The sequence below is a fragment of the Phycodurus eques genome, chromosome 4 (assembly GCF_024500275.1).
Source record: "Phycodurus eques isolate BA_2022a chromosome 4, UOR_Pequ_1.1, whole genome shotgun sequence".
In the NCBI taxonomy this organism is placed as follows: domain Eukaryota; kingdom Metazoa; phylum Chordata; class Actinopteri; order Syngnathiformes; family Syngnathidae; genus Phycodurus; species Phycodurus eques.
Window position 1 is genome coordinate 24,775,027 of NC_084528.1, and position 21,926 is coordinate 24,796,952.

The window sequence follows — 21,926 nt, forward strand, 5'->3', positions numbered from 1 at the left end:
TTCGAATACATTTTTGTTTGTAGATTGATTCCATGATTTATTTTGTAAGAATAGTTTATTTGTTCTGGACTTTCATTTCAGAGTAAAATAAGAAACTGAACTGCATAAATATTATTTTTTTAAAAAGCTGGGAAAGATTGGGGTGTTGTAAAACTTTGAACTGGTAGTGTATCTAACGTAATTGAGCTTTGACACTATTCTAATTTATTGAGAAGTACCTGTATTTTTAGATGTACCTCTATTTCACGTGAAAAGATAACTCTTGCAAAGCTTTAATTGCATCAAAGGTCGGGAATACTTCCAATATGCAGAAACATCATTTGTATTATCATAAAAAGATAGAATGCTAAGTACATCAGTCACATCATACATCATTTGTATTGTCATTCCCTCACCCAATGAGTCGACAAGAGAATAAACAAGGAATTGGATCGATAGTGGAATCGTAATTGCAAAATTTAGCCCGTCCTTATTTACCACACCCCTGGAATAAAACATGGCACACGCCATAAAGCAGTAAGTAGCCAATTAACAGCTTTGATCTCAAAGTGCCCAATTGCCACTTCTCAAGGGATAAATTGGTACTACATCAGATCAAGTTTCACCATTTTTTTCCTTTTTTTTCTACGCAGTCGTACAAAAAACACAAGACCCACATTGAAACATACACTTGAATGCAGCAGGAAAAAACACCCCATGCACATAAAAGCGGCATGTCGACACTTCTGTGTAATTCTTCATGTTGACAATCAGTTCATGAACGAGAGGATTAATTTTTCTGTGGCGTTCTAATGAGATTAGCGTAGTGACGTTAGCGTACCGACTTTATCTTAGCGAGGCGATGACGGCGGACGCGGCGTTTAAAGTATTTGCCACGCTGCCGCGTCACTCCCTTAAACACAAAGACAGCGCAGACAGCACATGTTATTAATTCATATTTTGATTTATTTAAAACTATTTCACAGTGTCAACGAGTCGAGGCAGCGTGCCAAGAAGACGCTTAATTAATCTGCTTAGCGGAAGTGATGGCAAAATAGCTCCGTGAAGCCATAAATTGTTTTGTCTCTTTGATGGAATTACATTAACTATAATATTCACACAGAACAAATGATAAAAACACATCAAATAATTTGCATGACCCAATTATACTTTCACATCATTGCACCACACATTTTTGTTCCCAGGCTAAAAAAAAAAAAAAAAGCTAATTTCTTCTTGACTTATGCCATTTTTTAATGATTATATGGTGACATAAAATGCCAGATTTAGTACCAATATAAAAACTACTGCTATTTTATTTTCGTATGTAGTTATCTATTTTATTTCTATTTTATTATTTTGCTATTGCTAATTTTGTTCTCACTACAAAGCATTGATTTCCTCGAGTACCGTTCGGAAAGCTTCCACGCAGACGTCACCGTCGGGATGCCGCGTGGACGCTAGCTTCCAGGCCTCCTCGAAAGTTTCCTCGGGAATGTTCGCACCCACGTTCCCGAAGATCTCAGCCATCTGTCAACGGCAATTGGAATACAGTACTTGTCACGCAACGAAAAAGCCGTGCCAAGGGAAACAAGGTAACTATGGGAAAATCAACAACTAATGATAGAGAGGAAAATACTTGACTAAAAATAAACAGTATATGGTATGTACTAAAATTACGATCTTTGTTTCATTTGACATTGACACTCAAATACGGTGGTGCCTTGACTTACGAGTTGAATTCGTTCCGTGACCGCGCTTGTAACTGAAAACACTCATATCTCAAATCATCTTTCCCCATTGAAATGAATGGTAATGCCAAATATCCGTTCCAGCCCCGCAAAACTGATTGAAATTTTTTTTTTTAAATAAGCAAAATAGTACTCTTCAGTATAGTACGTTCTACAAACATACAGTAATAACATAAAGAATCAAACAGGTGGTGTATCATGATATCCCGCTTTAGTTTATTGTGCTGCTAACGTCTGGTGTGCCACCTTGGCCACCAGAGGCAGTATAATACATGCAGGTCTATATATACGTAAAGAATACAGTCACAACTGCTCGGTAAGCTGTAATAATATAAGTTGGTTTTTTTAGAGGATAAAGACTATACATCGTATTGTCGGACTACATGTGTTGCTAAAGTTTGTGTTTAAATAACGTTATTGATGCCAGTTTCATTAGCCCATCTATGGTGTTTACCATTATGTGTTAGCATTAAGCTAGCGGAATTTCATGAGGCAAAGTTATGTTGTTTGCTTAAACAGGCAATGTGTTATTCTTTGTTTTGTTTAGTTTTACAGTAAAGTTTAACTGGGAGTGGAAAACTGCTTGAAGCAAGCACTTCACATAATTTTTGAAGAATTGTTCACTATCTTGAACTAAAATTTTTGCACGCAACTAAAGACACAAAAACTCAAGACTGAAAAAAAAACTCTAAATTGGGTCAAGTCAAGGTACCGTTGTACAGTGAAGATTAAAGTTAGCAATCACCAAAATGGAGGCCCTAATGAGGCCTGTTGAAAACTTTAAGCATTCTTGACCAATCACTGTTGCGGATGCTCAACGTTTTCAACATGTGACCAATCACAGACAAGAATTGTTGACGGCAAGTTTGCCGAATGCATAAGTCGTGAAAAACATTTGGAAGAGTCTTTTTTTATCACAACATTAGAACAAGCTAATTTTACATCTGAAAAATCCAAGTCCACAACTGCTTTGTCAACACCACGTGCTTTAAAAAACATTAGACGTGAGGGCCGTTTGTGTCTTACGTTTGTGTCTTTAACATTTAACGCACATTTGGTCAACAATTGACAAGAAATACTGCCGTTGAACACGCCAATTGCGGAATACTATACACTCGACGAATTGTAAAGCGTGTGTGTGTGTGTGTGTGTGTGCTACTTTCTTTCAGTCTGTCATATCAACTGCACATACTGTACCTCTTCCTTGGAGCGTGGGCAGATAAAGTGCTCCTGGTAGACTCCCTGGCGTCCGTACACCGACGGCAGCAAAAGGTCCACCGCCGTGGTCATGTCGCTGTAGTTGACGTTGTCGGTGATCCTCCGGTTGCGCGGCGGCGCTTTGTCGGTCCGGACCGACGGGACCCCAAACGTGCGAGTGTCTGCGGAGAGATAATATGGATGGAATATATGCCAATACACTGTTCCACACGCTATATAGCAGTTTATCATTCCGTCCCTGCTATATTATACATTTTTAAGCAATATTTTAGGGTGTTTATAATATACTAATCATGATACTCACCTGTTTCTAATTAACCTGTTCTCCTGTGGAATGTTCCAAACAATGGTTTTTTTTTTTTGCATTCCTCAACTTTCCCAGTCATGTGTTGCCCCTGCCCCAGCTTTTTTGGAATGTGTTGCAGGCATCAAATTCAAAATGAGAGAATATTTGCAAAAAAACAATAACGTTCATGAGTTTAAACAAAAAAGTATCTTGTTTTTGTGGTGTATTCAATTGAATATAGTTGAAAAGGATTTGCAAATGATTGTATTCTGTATTTATTTATGTTTTACACAATGTCCTAACTTCACTTGGCATTGGAGTTTGTAAATAATAATAAAAGAGGAATGTGGTTTTTAACCTGCTCAATTTGTAAAATGCCTTGAAAAAACTTCTGTTGTGAATTGGCGCAATATAAATAAAACTGACTTAACTTGACTTGGTGACTTACTGGATGCTTGCGGCTCCCCGGCGGCCGCCCCAATGAAGGAAGCGGTGGTGATGAAGCGGTCCGAGACCGGGTCGGGTCTTCTGAGGGTCCTCACGGTCCTCTTTGAGCTGCCAATCTTGAACGGCTCTAAGTCATCAGTTTTTAACAAAGCGCCAGGACCAGGAAGTCCGGACGATCGCGATCTGGGGCGGTCTGAGCCGGTTTGGAACTGGGCTGCATGCAAAAGTTCAGAATTGTCATGGTTCTATCTACAAATTCTGTACTCTTGGAACTCACCGTCCATGACTAGGTGCTGCTCCCGTCTGTCCAGCGGCATCGTCTCCTTCAAGGTGAGGAAGTTGGCGAACTCCAGGAAGTTGATGAATCCGTCTCGGTCAGTGTCGCAGTCATCCACCACGTCATCCAGAACGGCCTCGCTGGCGACCACCTCGAAGTGTCGGCACACTTCCCGCAGGTCCTCCTTGTCGATGCGTCCTTGACCTTTCTGGAGACAAAAACGCCGTTTTCTAAATCAATCCATCTGCTGGGCCATCACGTTAGCAGACTAGTTCCTGGTTTGTGGGTCCGTTCCTATTTCATTTTACACACACACTACCAGTCAAAAGTTTGGAAACATTTTCTCATTTAGTAGCACTATTAAATACCCAACACAGTTGTGAATAAATTATAAAAACCTTGGATATTATACAATAACGCAATATAACAGCACTCAACTGTGCCATGAACATCATCTGGAGCAGTTCACAATTAGTATTTATCTAATAACATGACAAGAACATGAGCATTTAAATACAACACTGATGATCGAACGTGTTAATGTGTGCAGATTGCTCCAGACATGTTTTTTGCTAGTTGAACTTGGCTGTGACAGGTTTTGCTCTGATCAACCATTCAGAGGGTGGAAAAACGCTCACGTTATCGTGGGCAAATTTAAAATCTGAATGGTTTAAATTACGTGGGCCAGCACTATTGAGAAGGCCCTGCGGCAGAATAGATTGACAGGGAAGCATGTAGAGGCTGAAATTTGATTGGACTAAAAAAATTAAAATCTAACTTAAATCCACTTAAACAGCAACCAAGAAAAACACTACAAAATGCAGAGAATAGACTGTGGGGAATAAATACAATTTCATGGAACAAATATTACAATTTAGGTTGTAAATGTAAATCAGTGCTGCATAGATTGGCCTCAAGTTAGTAGTGTCACATTAGCATTTTGCTAACATAAGATTTATATAAACTATATAAAAAGACATACACTTTTTCTTCTCGTCCGACATGAAATCAGACTAAACTTTTCCTGTTAGTGAAATAAGGATTTTCTTTTAGACAATTTTTCATTACTTTCTTCAAAGTCAGAAGTTTACATCAATTCCTTCCACAAGTTTCTCACAACAGTTGGCAAGAATTATGACCCATTCCACCCACCTTGTCATAGTGTCTGAAGGCCTCCAGCAACGACGGGAAATTCTGTGAATTGATGATCTTGAGGCGGGTCCGCACGGCGTTGGCCAGGCAACGCTGGCGCTCGGCGGCTCGCGCTCGCTTGCCCGCCGGCTGCTGCCCCGAGTGGATCAGATCTCTGACACCTGTGGAAGCAAACCCAGGCGAGCGTCACGTTCCCATCTCAGCTCACGTCATCGGCTCAGATAAAAGAAAACTCACTGCATTCATCTTGAGGTATGATGATTCCAAAAGTGTGGTCTGGTGAAACCTCGACATTGTTTCCTCTCCTGGGAGAATCACATGACAAGTTATAAAAGTTCCATGTTTCTACATATTGGTTGTGAAATATAAGAAACATACTTGTTTTTCTTCACGTTGCCAATTTGTCCTTCCAACTTTTCCCTGCTGCCAGGAGATCTCTGCCACTCAGGGTTTGGATTGTGGAGCCTTCAGTATATAACATAGTTATTTTAACGAAACACTCATACTTTAAGTGACAAAATGAACATGGTTGAATACGAACCACAAAGTTTTGGTACAAAAAGCAATGTGGCACTTTAATTCATTCATTGTCTTTTTATTTAAGTTTAGTAGAAAATATATGTTTTTTTAATTGAATGGTAATTCATTACAAAAATAGAAATAATCTATAAATATCAAATAATATATCATTAAAAATGAAGAAATAAAACCACCAATAAGCTATACTTGACAAGAAATAAAAAGAAATAAATACATCATATAACATAATCTACATAAAATAATTATAAATAACATTATAAATAAAATAAATATATAATAATAATATAGGCACAGGTGGTCGACTGGTTAGAGCATCAGCCTCACAGTTCTGAGGACTCGGGTTCAATCCCCGGCCCCGCCTGTGTGGAGTTTGCATGTTATCCCCGTGCCTGTGTGGGTTTTCTCCGGACACTCCGGTTTCCTCCCACATCCCAAAAACATGCATTCATTGGCGACTCTAAATTGCCCGTAGGCAGGACTGTGAGTGCGAATGGTTGTTTGTTTCTATGTGCCCTGCGATTGGCTGGCAACCGGTTCAGGGTGTACCCCGCCTCCTGCCCGATGACAGCTGGGATAGGCTCCAGCACGCCCGCGGCCCTCGTGAGGAGAAGCGGCTCAGTAAATGGATGGATATAATAATATAGAAATATATATATCCAGAAAAAATAACGATATATTATAATATTTTATTTAAAAAAAAATTTCAATGGTTGATTTTGGTAAATGCTATTTAAAATACATTTTTCAAATGTTTTTTCGCTCCTCATTATTGCATTGTCATTATTGCCTTGTACATCTTTGTGCATTATCTCCATCATCACAATTATCATCGATAAATGATGACTAATTTTCTGTAAATTAGCAGAAGGCGGTGTTTCCAAGTAACTGTTGCATGGCAAACGCCACAGTCAGATGATCTTATATCAGTATAGGGCCGTTAATGTTTTTTTTTTTTAAATTAATTTAAACCCTTATTTTTCCAGTGGCGACTTTTGAAAAAAACGAAGATAAGCCACAACAAGAAAATCTTATTTGCCATTTTGACCTGGCTAATCTTAGAACCAGGCTTAGCACCGAGAAGTTGGTGAAAAAGTGATAAAAAAAAAAATAATAACAACAAATAATAACATTCGCTGTCGTGGCACCTTGTGGATTCCCCCAGCCAATGCAGACTTCTCCCGACGGAACGTCCGTCCTTGTAATAAGGCGTCTTGATCCCGAAGCAACTGTCTTTATTGTAGTTGTATTTCCTGTCTATTTGCTCACCTGGAACACAATTACAATTTAGTAAAACTGTATTGTACTAATTTTATAATACAAAAATGCTATTTTTATTTTAATAATGAATTAAAATCACATTAGATAATTCTTTAATCAATACCCATATATCACAGTCCCAAACAAATATAACTTTTTATGTACAGTATTTGTTACATTTTATTTGACATTTACAGTGCTGCCAAACAGGCAATTTGGATCAAATATGGCTTAAACTCAGTTGACATTACATCCGAAGGGGGATATTTCACAAACTGTTGACAGAAGGTTCACATAGATTCACAAATTCATCCATTGAGAAGAGATTAGACTTTTTTTGTTGTTGATTTTGAAAGATTTTGTTGTTGTTTTGAAGTCCTTTCGTTACATCTACACTGCTGCCATGCAATCTGAATCAGATCGAGATTAAACTTGGTTCACATTACACTTTAAGGCCCAACATACATTTACCAATTCAGTGAAGGAGATTAAACTTTTGAAAGATTTTTTATTATTATTTAAAGTCATTTATTATGTTACATTCACGTTGCTGCCAAACATGAAATCTGGATCAGCTCTGGATTAAATTTGGTTGGCACTCCACTCTAAAATCCTACATACATTTAACAGTTCAGTTGTTGACATTAAACAACTTCTTTATTTTTGTTTATTTGAAAGATTTTTTTTCATGTTTTGATGTCATTTCTTATGCTATATTTACATTGCTGTCAAAAATGTGGTTGACAAAAAACTCATTTAACAATTCAGTGGTTGATATTTTTTTCTGCTTGTATTTTAGTTTTGTTGTTAAATTGACATTGCTGCCCAACAGGCAATGCAGCTCAGACCTACATCAAACTCTGCTGACAATTTATCAAATCCCCATTCACTGTGCATATAACAACGGAATAGATGAGATTAGATTCAAATTTGTTTTGTTTATTCAATTTGAGGTAGCACAGTGGACGACTGGTTAGCACATCTGCCTCACAGTTCTGAGGACCGGGGTTCAAATGCCGGCCTCGCCTGTGAGGAGTTGGCATGTTCTCCACGTGCCTGCGTGGGTTTTCTCCGGGCATGCGGTTTCCTCCCACATCCCAAAAACATTTGTGCTAGGTTGATTGAAGACTCTAAATTGCCTGTAGGTGTGAATGTGAGTGTGAATGCTTGTTTGTTTATATGTGCCGTGCGATTGGCTGACAACCAATTCAGGGTGTACCCCGCCTCTTGCCCGAAGATAGCTGGGATAGGCTCCAGCACGCCTGCGACCCACGTGAGGAGAAGCGGTACAGAAAATGGATGGACGGATATTCAATGACTAATCTTTGGATATGCACTAAAACTGGCTTTGACAATACAGCTTTACTTGTTTGTTTACTTGTTTTTTTTTTTAAAGACATGCAGCGTTGTTACCAACAAAGTATCTGTTGTGACTGCGAACATAAGCCTGATGTGACTCCTGTTCCTCCTTGTCCAACTCCTCCGCAGTTTTTGGAGGATAAATCACATTGACGGCATCCACATCTGCACACAAACCGAGAAAAAGGACAAATGAGAAACCAACCAAACTCAAAACACAAACAAACAATTTCATCTCACATACTTCGATGAGTTTTAATTCCAAACGTGGTTTGCTCGTTGTACCAGGCGGGAAGTCCACATCTGTTGGGCGTAGAGCCAAGTGGCGCCCTCTGTTGCGAGGCATACACGGCCTCGCTAACCTCCTGCAGCTTCTGTTGGAACTTGGTGAGAGGTAGCGGGTTGAGCGTGACTGCGGCCTGTCGCGAACACAACGATGGGAAACAAGGCATTACTCCTAGAATCCATACATCCATCCATTTTCTGAGCCGCTTCTCCTCACTAGGGTTGCGTGCGTGCTGGAGCCTATCCCAGCTATCATGGGGCAGGAGGCGGGGTACACCCTGAACTGGTTGCCAGCCAATCGCAGGGCACATAGAAACAAACAACCATTCGCACTCAGTCACACCTACGGGCAATTTAGAGTCTCCAATTAATGCATGTTTTTGGGATGTGGGAGGAAACCGGAGTGCCCGGAGAAAACCCACGCAGGCACGGGGATAACATGCAAACTCCACACAGATTGAACCTGGGCCCTCAGAACTATGAGGCTGACGCTCTAACCAGTCGGCCACCGTGCCGCCACTCCTAGTATGTAGCCAATATTTGACATATTATGATCTCGGCAACATGGGTCACAATACATTTTGGCCACTTGTAAAAAATGTCTTGCTGGCATTTTAAAATAATCCACGTTTCCATTGACGCAGGTGTTACTCGTCTCTTTGTGACTTGGGTTTCTGTTAAAGTACCATCTTCCTACACATCCACAGGTGTGAATATGAGTGCAAATGCTTGTTTGTCTGCATGCGTCCTGCAATTGTACCCTGCCTCTTTCCCAATGTCAGCTGGGATGGGCTACAGCTCACCCGCAACCCTAGTTAGGACAAGCGCTATAGAAAATGGATGGACAGACTAATGCCAGCTGACCGTTAGCGAAGACTTGCTGCAGAGGCCGTGAACGAGCGTGTCGGCCACTTTGGGATCGTTGGCCTTCCCGTGGTGCACTCGGATCATGCCGGGCCCCGGTCGGATGCTGTTGTGATACTTTCGAACCGCAGGTGGCGTCGGGGCCTGAGGGAAAAAAAAAAAAAAAAAAAAAAAAGTAGAAATGACACTTCTTTTAAAAATGGATCATGTTTTGGGGGAAAAGGAAGGTACAGCGTATAGTCTAATTTACAGTATAGGGAGCCTCCATAGACCATCAAAAAATGTATTATATTCTGGCTTTATGGTGTTCCCTTACACCCCTACTATCTACACAAGGGGAAACTTGTAATTGTGGGAAAATGCCACCTTTTACAGGCAGTAGCCTCCTTTGTGGAGATCCTTCAAGAGCATGAGTCATAACGACGATACAGAAATTATTCACATTTAGTTCTTAACCAGAACCCAGTAAAGGCAGGATTTTGCCACGACTGTGTGCACAGGTGCTTCAGCAACTCTGTTACGGCTCCTATACTACTTCAGACGCCACTAAATTGGCAGACAATCTCTGTACCTGCATTCCGTGTCAGTGTCGTTTAACAGTCATTGACAGTTTCTGGTATGTGCATTATGTGCGGCCGCCTGATTCAGTCAGAACAGTCAAAAGAACTGCCGTTCTCATCACTAACACACATTGAAAATAAAAAATGGCCTGGAAAACTTCGTTGACCCATTCCATGTCTATCAGTGTTAATGATACAAAGCAGTTTCCTGGAAAAACAAATGTGGAAAAATGACACCTCCCAAAAGGTAGCTGATGGGTCAGCTTTGTAACCCCACTCTAAGTCAGTTGCCGTCTTACAAAATGTGGGAAAATTACATCTTTTGAACCTTCAGGAACACAATGTCAATTATCTTTATTTTTCTCAACTATATTTGGATTTCAAGTGAATCCATATATTTACAAACTGCCAGCTGCCTGGTATTTATTCCTTTTAAAATGTTGCTATTTAACGTATTTCAAAATTGTGCATGTTAAATGTTAAATTACCGTTTTTAGCCTTTTTAGAAACCCCCCTTTTGTTCCCATGCCGTTTTTATTGTTTCACTTTCTTCTTTCTTGATTTCTTTTGGTGTCATGTTTGCCTCTTTGTCTGCTTTGTTTTCTGTTCTAACCTATCGGTCGCAATTTTGTCTCAATATGTATGTGAAGAGCTTTGTAACTGTGCCATAGACATAAAAGCTCACTTACTTTCTTACTTACTGATAATGTCTTAAACTTAAAACCAGACTTTTGGGGTGCCTCAAAAAGGTTTATTAGAACTTACTCTTTTTATTTCTTGTAGACAAGTCGACGCTCTGTCCCCAATAGGGACTCGTTTTCCAGCCTGGTGTGTGGAAAAGGGGATACAGTATTTATATTTGTTATACAGTCTTCACACAACATCAAAGTCAGAAGTTAGAGGCTAACGTGGCGTTCTGTGGCAAAAATCGGACAACAACGCGTAAAGGTTGACTTACCCCCGCCATGTGTGTGAGCCTCACTCCGTCTGACATTTTCACCTTGAATTGACTTTCAATATTTACAATTATTTGCAACTGAAAATAAAACTAAATGTTCCCTGAGGGGAAAACACGAGTGCTAGCTTACTAACCGTTTGTCGTTGCCTAGCAACATTTCAAACGCCGACAAGGTGATATATTTCAAATAATTTTCATTGCAACACAAAATTAGAGCGCTTGCTAATAAACGCGACATTAGAAAAAACGTGTGGGTAAAACTTTACCCCCCAAAAAAGAAAAGAAAAAAAGAACAATTTTAATGACGTGTAGTCGAAAGCAGAAGAGTTACATTTCTACTGTATTATTTTGTGTCGATTTCCGAGTCTAGTTTGGTGCTTTATCCCACTGGGAATATCATACACGCCGTGTAAAATACCTCCAAATGATAAGAATGGAGTCGAGCGTATGATTGGCGGCGCTCGGCGAGACGTAGGAGGATTGCCAGTTGCAGTCATACGATCTGTCATCATCGCTCGTTCAAAGCCAACAGGGAAGTTGAGGCAAGTGCCAGTGGCGGAGCCTGCTGGAAAGAAAAAACTAATCTAATGTTTCATAAGCCCGGCAGACATTAAAGTGCCTAGTTTTTTTTTTTTTTTTTGGGGGGGGGGGGAGTCTGTGAGCAACATTCGGCAGCAGCAGCGTCGTCGTCGTCGTCGTCTCTTGGCTGGGTGAGTAAGCGAGCCGATTAGCTAGCTAGCGGCTAACCGGACGCGGGGCTCCTCCCGACTCGGCCGCGGCTAAACAAATGTCCGAGCGCAGCGCCTCCTTAGCGGTATAGCCTGCTAGCCGTAGCCCGTCGCTGACCACACCGCTGGAGGGGGACGAGCTAACCCGCCAGCGTGGTGACTCGGGCGGTTACGACCGGTTGGAATGGTGGCACTTCTTGTGTTCGGTTGTTAAACATGGACGCTTGTGAAGCATTTTGACCACGTTGTTGTTTCCCCCCCACTATGAACGATAGCTGTGACGTTAGCCAGCTGTTAGCCAGTGACGGCTAACGTCATAGCTGTCACTAGCCGTACACACCCAAATCTACCGCACATAATATCTATGTTCGCCAAAGCGAAACTTAAAACACACAAATGTACGCACGCGCGTGGTGTGTCGGCGTCTCCAAATGACACCACACGCCGTCAAATAGACTTTGTCCCCGGCAAATATTTGCCCCTCGGTAACTTAGAAGTTAGCCGCGCGGCTAACGCTACCCACCATTGTGCTAATTCATGCTAATCAACAACAACAACAACAACCGGGCACGTTGCTTAAACTTGCTCTTGTTACGCGAGTTCCACGCAGACGACGGCAATTAGCTGTCAGTTGCGATAATTAATCATGTGACGTGTCTGTCTGATCATGTAATTTAATGTTACTAATGTTAAAAACTGCCAGGGAAACTGCCTAAATATTCCCTTATTATTTTCCAGGAATTTATTTTATGACCATTGTTCCGGACCTGTGGCCTAAAATGATGATGATGTCAGGCTGTAAATGAGAATAGTAATGTCAGGTCTTATCATGGATGTTGTCATAACTGGCACAACTATTTGTTGAGTTTGTCAAAGCAACCAGTGTTTGTTTGGCGTGTCACAACTGAATACCAAACCATTCCGATTATTCAGTCGGTGTGAAGAGTCGCTGCTTCGCAACAAAAATGACAATTCACCTGAGATAAAGTCATCTGAAATGGAGTTATAGCTGTTTAAGTAGCATGTATTTGTTAATATTTATATATGCCTTCTTCAACCTGAGTACAACACAGAACTTTGAAAATTGGATGACTGGTTCTGGAGAAATTGAGTTCAAGTTTTAAAAAAATTGCCTTTTTGTGAGGCTTTTTTTGTGTGACATCACATGTAGAAAATCTGGTCCAAAAGTCTCCTTTAAATTTGAGTAAAACAGTGTGACTTGATTATTTCTCAACATATCTACCCCAATCTTTTCATTTCATCTGCTACTCAGGGAACCCCTTCTCCAATTGGCTGACAAGATTAAGTAAAAAATATCCACCAGTAAGCTGACATGGACTGGAATTCCGAGGGGTTCTCTAAGTCGGTGTATTAAAATGTGTCACCTTGCCACTGTTATTATTGATTTAATATGAAAAAAAAAAAACGTAGTTTCTTTAGCTAATTTGCATGTACCACTTTCCTCTGTCGGAAATATGTTCAGCTCCCTGTTCAATAGTCATTACCAAACACTGAGCGGAAATGTCTTGGCTGTTAGCTAGTGACAATGAACCTCGGTTAGCTAGCGTAATCGGCAGTGGTATGTCTAATATGCTTGGAAAACCAAAATGTAAATGCACAAAAGACACAAGGTGAGTGAGGTGTTTGGGCTTGTAAGTGTTGCTTGATGATGTAATGCACAGTAATTAACATGATTAAATCTGACAGCGTCAATAAAAAGGGTAATTATCGTTGCTGTTGCATTGGCTCCCCTTAGATAACAGGTTTCAAATTTAAGGCCGACGGGCCAGATCCGGCCGTCCAGGTCATTTTCTGCCACGCCCCTGATGTAGTTTTTCCCCTCAGCTTCTGTTCAAAACCTGATAAAAATGACAATCATCAAATGCAGGGGAAATTATGGAATGCGATGGGGAGATTATTGACGTTCCCACACACAACTGTATTTGGTATGGGACAGGCGTACTAGCCACACACGTAGTTTGTAAGCAGTGCAGCTCAGCCACTGGCTAGCGGAGGTCATGCCAAGCAACGCCAAACATTGAATGATTATGCGAGACTTTTCAAACAGTTATACTATTCCACTTGTCTAACTCCTTTACGTTGCTCTTTCCTAAAAAGAAAATATTTTTACTGTTGTTGTTTAATTTTAAATGTCATTCAATATGTTCCTGTTTACACAAAAGATAATCATTTGATTGTTTTGCCATTTGTTGCTTTACTGTCCCCAATGTGAACAGAACCGTGACCTTAAAACCCAAGTAATTTTTTTTTTTTTGCATGCTGTTAACCTCACCATTACCACCTCACCTGGCTTCACAGTTATAACCGGCCCCCTGAGGGGAACCACAACTACAATGACGTTTGAAACCTGTGCCTAAGATTGTGCAGGTCATTTCAATGTTTATGTGTTGTTGAGTTTGCATTTTCCATGCGTTTACGCAGCATCCACCACAGGAAGCGTCCGGAGAAAGGGACATGGCAAGTAGAGGCGGAGCTACCCGACCCAATGGGCCCAACGCCGGCAACAAGATCTGCCAGTTCAAGCTGGTGCTGCTGGGGGAGTCAGCGGTGGGGAAGTCGAGTCTGGTCCTCCGCTTCGTCAAGGGACAGTTCCATGAATTCCAGGAGAGCACCATCGGAGGTTTGGGTCATGTCTTGTCCCGATGGGATACTTGGACCGGGTCTGTGACATACTTCTGATCTCCCCATTGATCAGCAAATTACTTTAGGGTGAACTTCCTGCTCCATTGACAACAGCAGAATTAGGGGCTAGCGTTCTAACCCTAACCCAAATGAACTGACAGGAAAACTTGAGTGCTTTAACCGCCACAAAAATGAATAATATAACGTGAAGGATACTTTTAAGTTCCATAAAATGGAAAATCCAATTTGCCACTTTGCACTCGATCGAGGCACTACAATAGCAAAATTAGCTTCCACCGTTTTCCTTAAGACCCAGTGCTCCACAAGCAGTGAAAACAAAATACTAAGGAGGGGGTTTGTGGTTACTTGGCACACAAGGGCATCTAGCAAGCAGACATTTCAGAAAAAATCCAATTCATTATAATGCTAAAGCTAGACATGTTTTAGTCACAAATGCCATACCATCCATTGTCTGAATGGAACAGTTATGCCAGTAGTGGAGACGCCATTGAGAGTTCGACACCACAAGAAAAGAAGAAATACTGAAGTTGACTGCATAAACTAGGTTTCCATGTAACAAATTAAATGTACAATTTTCCCTGCCAGTTAAAGCGCTCAAGTTTTTCTGTCTTTTTTGTTTTTTTTTTACACACTGTTCTGAATAGAGCAGGAATTTAACTGGTCTGGCGATCACTGGGGAGGTAGTAAATATGTCACGGAACAGTGAAGCCCTGCCTGTTTGCAGTTCGTTATTTACAAATTCACATTGAGACGTTTTTTTCTGTCCAACCTAACCTTACCTATTCACAGAATAACTGACACATTAGCATATTTTTGTGCTCTTTCTGTAACCTCCTAACATGTCACAACACGACGCAAAAAGCACTGTCTAATCGTAAAGTAGTAATTGATGTCAAGGAAGTAGGGCTGGACAATGAATCAAATTTTAATCGGATCACCATTTTTGGCTGCCACGATGAAATTAAACTGATCGTTGGAGATATTACATTTACAATGTGGTATACTGTATATCTAATCAAGCACTTTCTCAACTAGTTGTCAGCCCAGCATCAGGGGGCGAAAGCATGGTTACAGCTTCATTAAGCTAAATAACAAGCGAGCGCACCCTGCTGAGTCATGGTGCGAGAAGAAAGTACAGAAAAAACTGGAGATGAGGAGCATGATGGAGAGGAGCGAGTGCTTCGAAAGGGATCAGCATCCGTTGGGTGGAGTTGTTTTGGATTCAGGGCAGAGTTATCATATTTATTCAGTTAGCCCTTAGTAAATTTTAAATTTTTGTGTAAATAATTTATTTTTATAATAACTGATAAAGGGGGTCAGAGGACGGATGCATTTATTTAAAAATTATAATCAATGTATTTTAAAGTGTCATTTGGCACTGAAAACTTAATATATTGTTGAAAAGTAGTGCAATAAAAATATAAATGTTTTCCCTAACATGATGAATAATTGTGATTGATAATCGTGAGTACAATATTGATCAAAATAATCCCGATTATCATTTTGGCCACAATTGTACAACAAGTATTGTTGAAGTTTGAAATGATACATCTTGATGGAGTGGTGAAGACTTTTGTATTTTGGGGAGGAACTAAGTTAAGCCTGGGTTGTTAGTAGAAGTCACGGAGAGTCTTCGTCAGATGTATAAGCGCAATTCCGGTGCATTTTTTATTAAAATTTTTTTTTTTTTTTTTTTTATGAAGTCGTCTGGAAGCCATTTCAAAAGGTAAAGCTGTAAAATGTGTTTGGATGGATGGATAAAAGGGATCATAGTTTGTGGTATATTTACAATTTGAACTATTAATACAGTATAGGCAATGAAATTTTTTTTCGCTCTTCACAGCGGGGCTCGGTCCGAATGCTGGCAAATACCGCGAGTTTATGAACACGCTACCGTTTTAAAATGGCTGACCATAGCACCACTGTCCATATTGCGCGTCTCACAGCCGCCTTCCTGACCCAGACGGTATGCTTGGACGACACGACGGTCAAGTTTGAAATCTGGGACACGGCCGGTCAGGAACGCTACCACAGTCTGGCCCCCATGTACTACAGAGGCGCCCAGGCCGCCATCGTGGTCTATGACATCACCAACGAGGTACGTCGTGAACATCCATCCATTTTCTATGACGTGTGTGCTCATTAGGGTCCTGGATGAGTCCCAGCTGACTTTGGGCGAGAGAAGCGTGGCACACCATGGACTGGTTGCCAGTCAGTGGCACGGCACATAGAAACAAACAACCATTCGCACTCACAGTCATGCCTACGGGCAATTTAGAGTCTCCAATTAATGCATGTTTTTGGGATGTGGGAGGAAACCGGAGTGCCCGGAGAAAACCCACGCAGACACGGGGAGAACATGCAAACTCCACACAGGCGGGGCCGGGGATTGAAACCAGGTCCTCAGAACTGTGAGGCTGACGCTCTAACCAGTCGTCCACCGTGCCGCCGACAAACATCTACAAAGGATTTGGCTCATTTGCCCATTTAAAAAAAATCCAATGTGGCCTTGAACACAAAAGTTTGCTCGCCCCTGTTATATAAGCCTTACTAATTGGGCATCATGGGTAACTTGTTGTTTTTGTTGACGTTGTTTCTTGCACAGGAGTCGTTCGTGCGGGCAAAGAACTGGGTGAAGGAGCTCCAGAGACAAGCCAGTCCCAACATCGTCATCGCGCTGGCTGGAAACAAAGCCGACCTGGCCAGCAAGCGAGCGCTCGACTTCCAGGTGGGTGAAAAAGAACCACGCTCATTTCTATTTTATATAATTGAAGTCCTTTACTGTGTCATCTATTTTTTGACCTCAAACACTTTTTTTTTGTGCAGGCAAAGTACGGCCTTGCTCCTTTAATCCGGCTCACCGAGCATTAACATTACCAAGAGTCCTTTGATATGTTGCATTTATTAAGCAGTTATTTTGCTAAAATTGAGTCATTTAAATGCATTCATTCATTTCTTGAACCCGAAATGGCCTCCAAGTTGGAATTGTAAATGAGAATCTGTTCTCGATTGCCTTGTCTGCTTAAACAAAGGAAATTATTGATCTTTTAAAAAATGTATTAAATAATTGGTTAATTATTTATATTGCATTATAAAAAATAATACAATCAAACATTAGAATGAATTATCATTAGTAAATTATTGTATGTATACGTTTTAACTTTATTTTTTCCCCCCCACCCCATTTACGAATGACCTAGCCTCTCTGTCCGTTTTAATAAACAAATGTGACCCCTAGAGTACAAAGGTTTGCCCACACTTTATTCTGTTCATGATAAAAATTGCACTTTGTGCTACTCTAATACATTTCACACTGTGAGTTTTGAAATGTTTCAACTTGTATTGTATCTCTCTGCACTGTGTCCCAAATGAAGTTGCCCCTGAGTGTCTTAACATGTTGCTGGCTTTTTGGAAAGAGCTTTTGAATGCAGCTCTTTAGTAATGCGTACACGTGTGCTATGAAACTGATGTAAAGGACCCCATGTTGTGCAGGACGCGCAATCGTACGCCGACGACAACAGCCTGCTCTTCATGGAGACGTCGGCGAAGACGTCGATGAATGTCAATGAGATCTTCATGGCCATCGGTGAGCATCTTTTCTTTTTTTTTTTTTTTTTTTTTTAACTCCACAGGCAACGCTAGCATATGCAACATAGCTTAGCTTTTTTTTGCAATACCGTATTTTCGTAAATAGCTTAAATGCAGATATGCGGAGGTGTCTTTTTGGGTGAATAACATTAAACAATGTTAAAAGTACATTATGTGAAAGTGAAGTTTAAAAAAAAAATGGGGAAATTGTGCTGAAATGTCAAGAAATATAGCAATTCTGTTATTCATCATCTCCACATAACATAAGATTCTCAGATAGTGTGCTCAAGGGCAACATTGGAGCTTTAAAAACAAAAGAAGCGGGCCAGGTCATAAAAAAGTTCAAATGTGTATGTCAAAAGAGTTTGTTTTAAATAATAAAATAAGTCATTCTCCTTTTTTTTTTTTTACTTATGATGAACGTAATTATCAACCAATTATTTGATTAAAAAATAAACAAATGATTAAATATGTGGATTTGAAAACAATTTTTATTTTAGCATATTCAATTATTAAATTAACCAATCATTTAATGTGGTAAATGACTGAAAAATGTATGAAAAATGAGTGAATACCTTTTAATGAACTAGTTTTGGGGGAAAATCGGAAAAGTAATTTAAAAAATTATTAAAAGAAATTAATAAAATATACGTAAAATATCAAGTTTTATTTTCATAAAATGTTTATTTTGTTAGTGCTATTATAATTTATTAAATGTAATTATTTTATTGTTTTTTCATTAACAGTAAATCTTTTACCCAATTATTTAATGAGATGAAATTAGAAAATAAAATACATTTCAAGTAATCGATTTTAATCAAAGGAAAATGGCAAAATGAAGCAAATAAAAAAGTTAATTGATTAAATTACGCCCAAATGTATATGTATAATATCTCACATTTTAATGAAATATGATTTGATAAATGTATATGTAACATATTTTTTCAAATAATTATTATGGTATTATATAAAATAAATCAGTTGACCCATCATTTAAAGAGAGAAATGACAAATTAATTTTAATGTAACAATTTTAGAGAAATAAATGTCGAAATTATAGTTTAATTAAGAATGAATAATGGCAATGTGAATTTTAAGTTTATTTTGATAATATAATTAAAACATTTCATTCATAATTCATTGAATTAGAAGGAATTAAGCCTAACCATATTTAACAAAGTAAATAAATTTAATTTTAAATATTTTTTATTTTTTTGGTTTGTTTGCAGTAATTCAATTATCCAATTATTTTAAGAGATGCAGTAATTCAAAATACATGTAAAAAAATGAATCATTTCAACTATTACAGGATTCTTGATAATGTAAACGGTCAGTGGGCCGTCCATTATCCACCCCGGTTGTGAAATGTGCTTTGATCCACTGATTTAACACAATCCGTAAGATGAGATAAAGCGCAAAAACTATAAAACACGGCGTTCCGTCCCCGCTCGAGCTGATGGTGACGGCGCTGTTTGGTGATGTCATCGCAGCCAAGAAGCTCCCCAAGAACGAGCCACAGGCGGCCGGCGGCGGCGGCGGGCGGAACCGGGGTGTGGACCTGACCGAAACGGCCCAGCCCAGCAGCCGCACCTGCTGCAGTAACTAGGAGGGCCGCGGCGGTTCCCCACCCCCACCACCACCACAAAAACACACACATCAGCTTCCTTACCTTGCGCCTCACCTCCCTCCCCAGTCCGGAATAGCGAAAGACTTTGTATAGCTGCATTTCTAAAACCTATTTTTTGTGTTGTTGTTGTTGATCTTCCTCCTCTTTCTTTTTGCAAAGGTTTTTTTAAGAAGTGTATGTCGGTATAGTGGATGCATGTTATCACTACAACGCCTGAGGCAAACCCCTTTTCACCCTCTCGTCGTAAACTAACCCCCAACGCCCTTCGCCCACAAAATGGCTCTCATCCTTACACGCCCCCGCCTTTTTCCCCTCATTTTCCAGTTCTGTCATGAGAAAACCCATCAGGAGGGATGGTTTTTTTTCTACTTCCTGGAGGATATGTGGATCATTCCCTCCCACTCCCCCACCGAGTCAACACCGCACGTGTAGAAACGACCACACAACACGAGATTCCGAACAATTGTACAGTTCGTTATGCTTTATTTTTTTTTTTTATTAATTCTCTTCTCGTCTCCAACTGGTAAAGCTGTGGTGTTTTTTTTTTCTTTTCTTTTCTTTTTTTTTTTTTTTTTTATTTAATTTTTTTTTAAAGATTATTCTAATTAGCTCTGTGTAGTGTTATTAACAAAACAAAATCAACTCTCTGGTGTCACGTTGGAAAGGAACTTTTAATCGCATTACAGTGTTGATCATCATGTCTTCATTTTATACGAGCGAGTGCTTGTGACCCGCTAACGGCTCGATGGGTTTTAACCGCACGACGGGCCCGATTGGTTTTTGAGTGTCTGAATACGACGTAATAAATTCAATAAAGATTGACTCTCTTGTACGCCTTCTTTGCTCTTTCGCAGGGTAAGTGGCTTTGCTGAACTCTTAATTATAGTTATGATATTTGTATGAAAACGCTTGTAGGCCATCCACTGGTTCCTTGAGATACAAGTGACATAAGAGTTTTGCAAGATGCTATAGTTTGGACAGTTGTTGTGCTTTGACTTACAAGCAAAATTTTGAGATGGGTGCACTGTATGGTGGCAGTGAATTCAGCTTAACGCTTTTCACAATTAGCAGCGGTTTTGCACATAGTGAAGAATTCTTCGAAAAAGAAACTTCAAGATGTTGAATGGCACTCCCAGTCAAAATTTACTATCAAACTAAACATATAACACAAAGAAAGGCATATGTACTTACAACAACCACATATAGCCTCCACTAGCTTAATGCTAACACATAATTGGAAACACTATAGACAGCCTAACGAATAGCATCATTGTTGCGGTGTTATAATGCCGGATATTTGAACAGCATAATAATCTAACTATACTCACAGGCGTTACATATATTTTATATCCTCTGCAAAAAAAAAAATACTATTACTGCTACTCAGTCACTTCTTCGTTGTCTACATGACTGTATTATACCGCCACCTGATGCTCAAGTCGTACACACAAGTAGCAACAGCAAAATAATCATGATTCGCAAACTGTTTAATTCTCTACATTCTATTTATGTCGTATGTTTTCCCAATGTACAGTATTATAGGGTGCTATTTTCCTTTACTAAAAAAACACATTACATTTGTTTGTTTTTGGGGATGCTTACAAGTGGTCATGGAACAGAGTAATACTAATACATTTGATTTGTTTTGCACAGTTACATACAAATATCTCAGTGCTACAGAGAAGCAAATTTAACTCATTTACTGCCATTGACGGCTGTTGAATTCAAATATCCACGTTAACATGGAGGACTGGCAGTGAAAAATTATTTTTAAAAAATTGGTTACAATTACAAAATTATAAGAAGAAAAAAGCATTTATAAGAACAAAAAAGAAGAAGAAAAAACATTTAGCAAAAGCATTTTTTAACAAGATTAAATTTGTGTCTCAAGGCACTGCTGTAAATCTAGAATATCCGTCCGTTTTCTATGTTTTTGTCCTCATTATGGTCACGTTATGGTGACCTGGAGCCTTGGCTAGCTGACTCTGAGCAAGAGGGTTAGAGGGTTACACCAGCCAATCACAGGACACAAGCAGACAAACAAGCATTTCCATGTCCATATCCGAGGTGTGTCAAAAAGGTTCCAGGGCTGAAAATATTTCACACTGCAGGTTTTCCCGTTCAATATGGGCCAGACAATAATGCCGATCCCAAAAGAATCGTGTGCACAAACTTGCAGGGGGATTACTTTGAACGGGGAAACTTGGAAATAGTTGACCCCCGCATACTCGACGTTCGGCACACGCGGTTTCACCTATTCGTGGATATTCCGTCCATTTTTTTCAGTTGTTTTCCTTTTTTTCCCAGTTGTTTTTTTTTTTTAGTTTTTTTTTTTTGGGGGGGCGGGGGGGGGAGCGACCCCTGAAAATGTTTGTCAGTTTATCCC

The 21,926-nt window shown here is 39.9% G+C and overlaps 2 protein-coding genes across 2 annotated transcripts; one reads left to right on the top strand and one right to left on the bottom strand.

The window, feature by feature from the left end:
* Positions 1–253: 253 nt before the first annotated feature.
* efhb (EF-hand domain family, member B) lies at positions 254–11,701 on the bottom strand. Its single transcript, XM_061674766.1, has 13 exons — positions 10,934–11,701; positions 10,741–10,800; positions 9,416–9,559; positions 8,511–8,685; positions 8,321–8,431; positions 6,796–6,916; positions 5,489–5,575; positions 5,348–5,415; positions 5,111–5,271; positions 3,959–4,166; positions 3,683–3,895; positions 2,928–3,109; positions 254–1,509 (listed from the first exon to the last, which is right to left on the bottom strand). The coding sequence occupies exons 1-13, from the start codon at positions 10,967–10,969 to the stop codon at positions 1,363–1,365; spliced, it is 1,713 nt and encodes a 570-aa protein (XP_061530750.1). The 5' UTR covers positions 10,970–11,701; the 3' UTR covers positions 254–1,362.
* rab5ab (RAB5A, member RAS oncogene family, b) lies at positions 11,403–20,362 on the top strand. The gene is made up of 6 exons (XM_061674767.1): positions 11,403–11,643; positions 14,104–14,302; positions 16,272–16,423; positions 16,931–17,053; positions 17,818–17,911; positions 19,404–20,362. The coding sequence occupies exons 2-6, from the start codon at positions 14,137–14,139 to the stop codon at positions 19,517–19,519; spliced, it is 651 nt and encodes a 216-aa protein (XP_061530751.1). The 5' UTR covers positions 11,403–11,643; positions 14,104–14,136; the 3' UTR covers positions 19,520–20,362.
* The last annotated feature ends 1,564 nt before the right edge of the window (positions 20,363–21,926 follow it).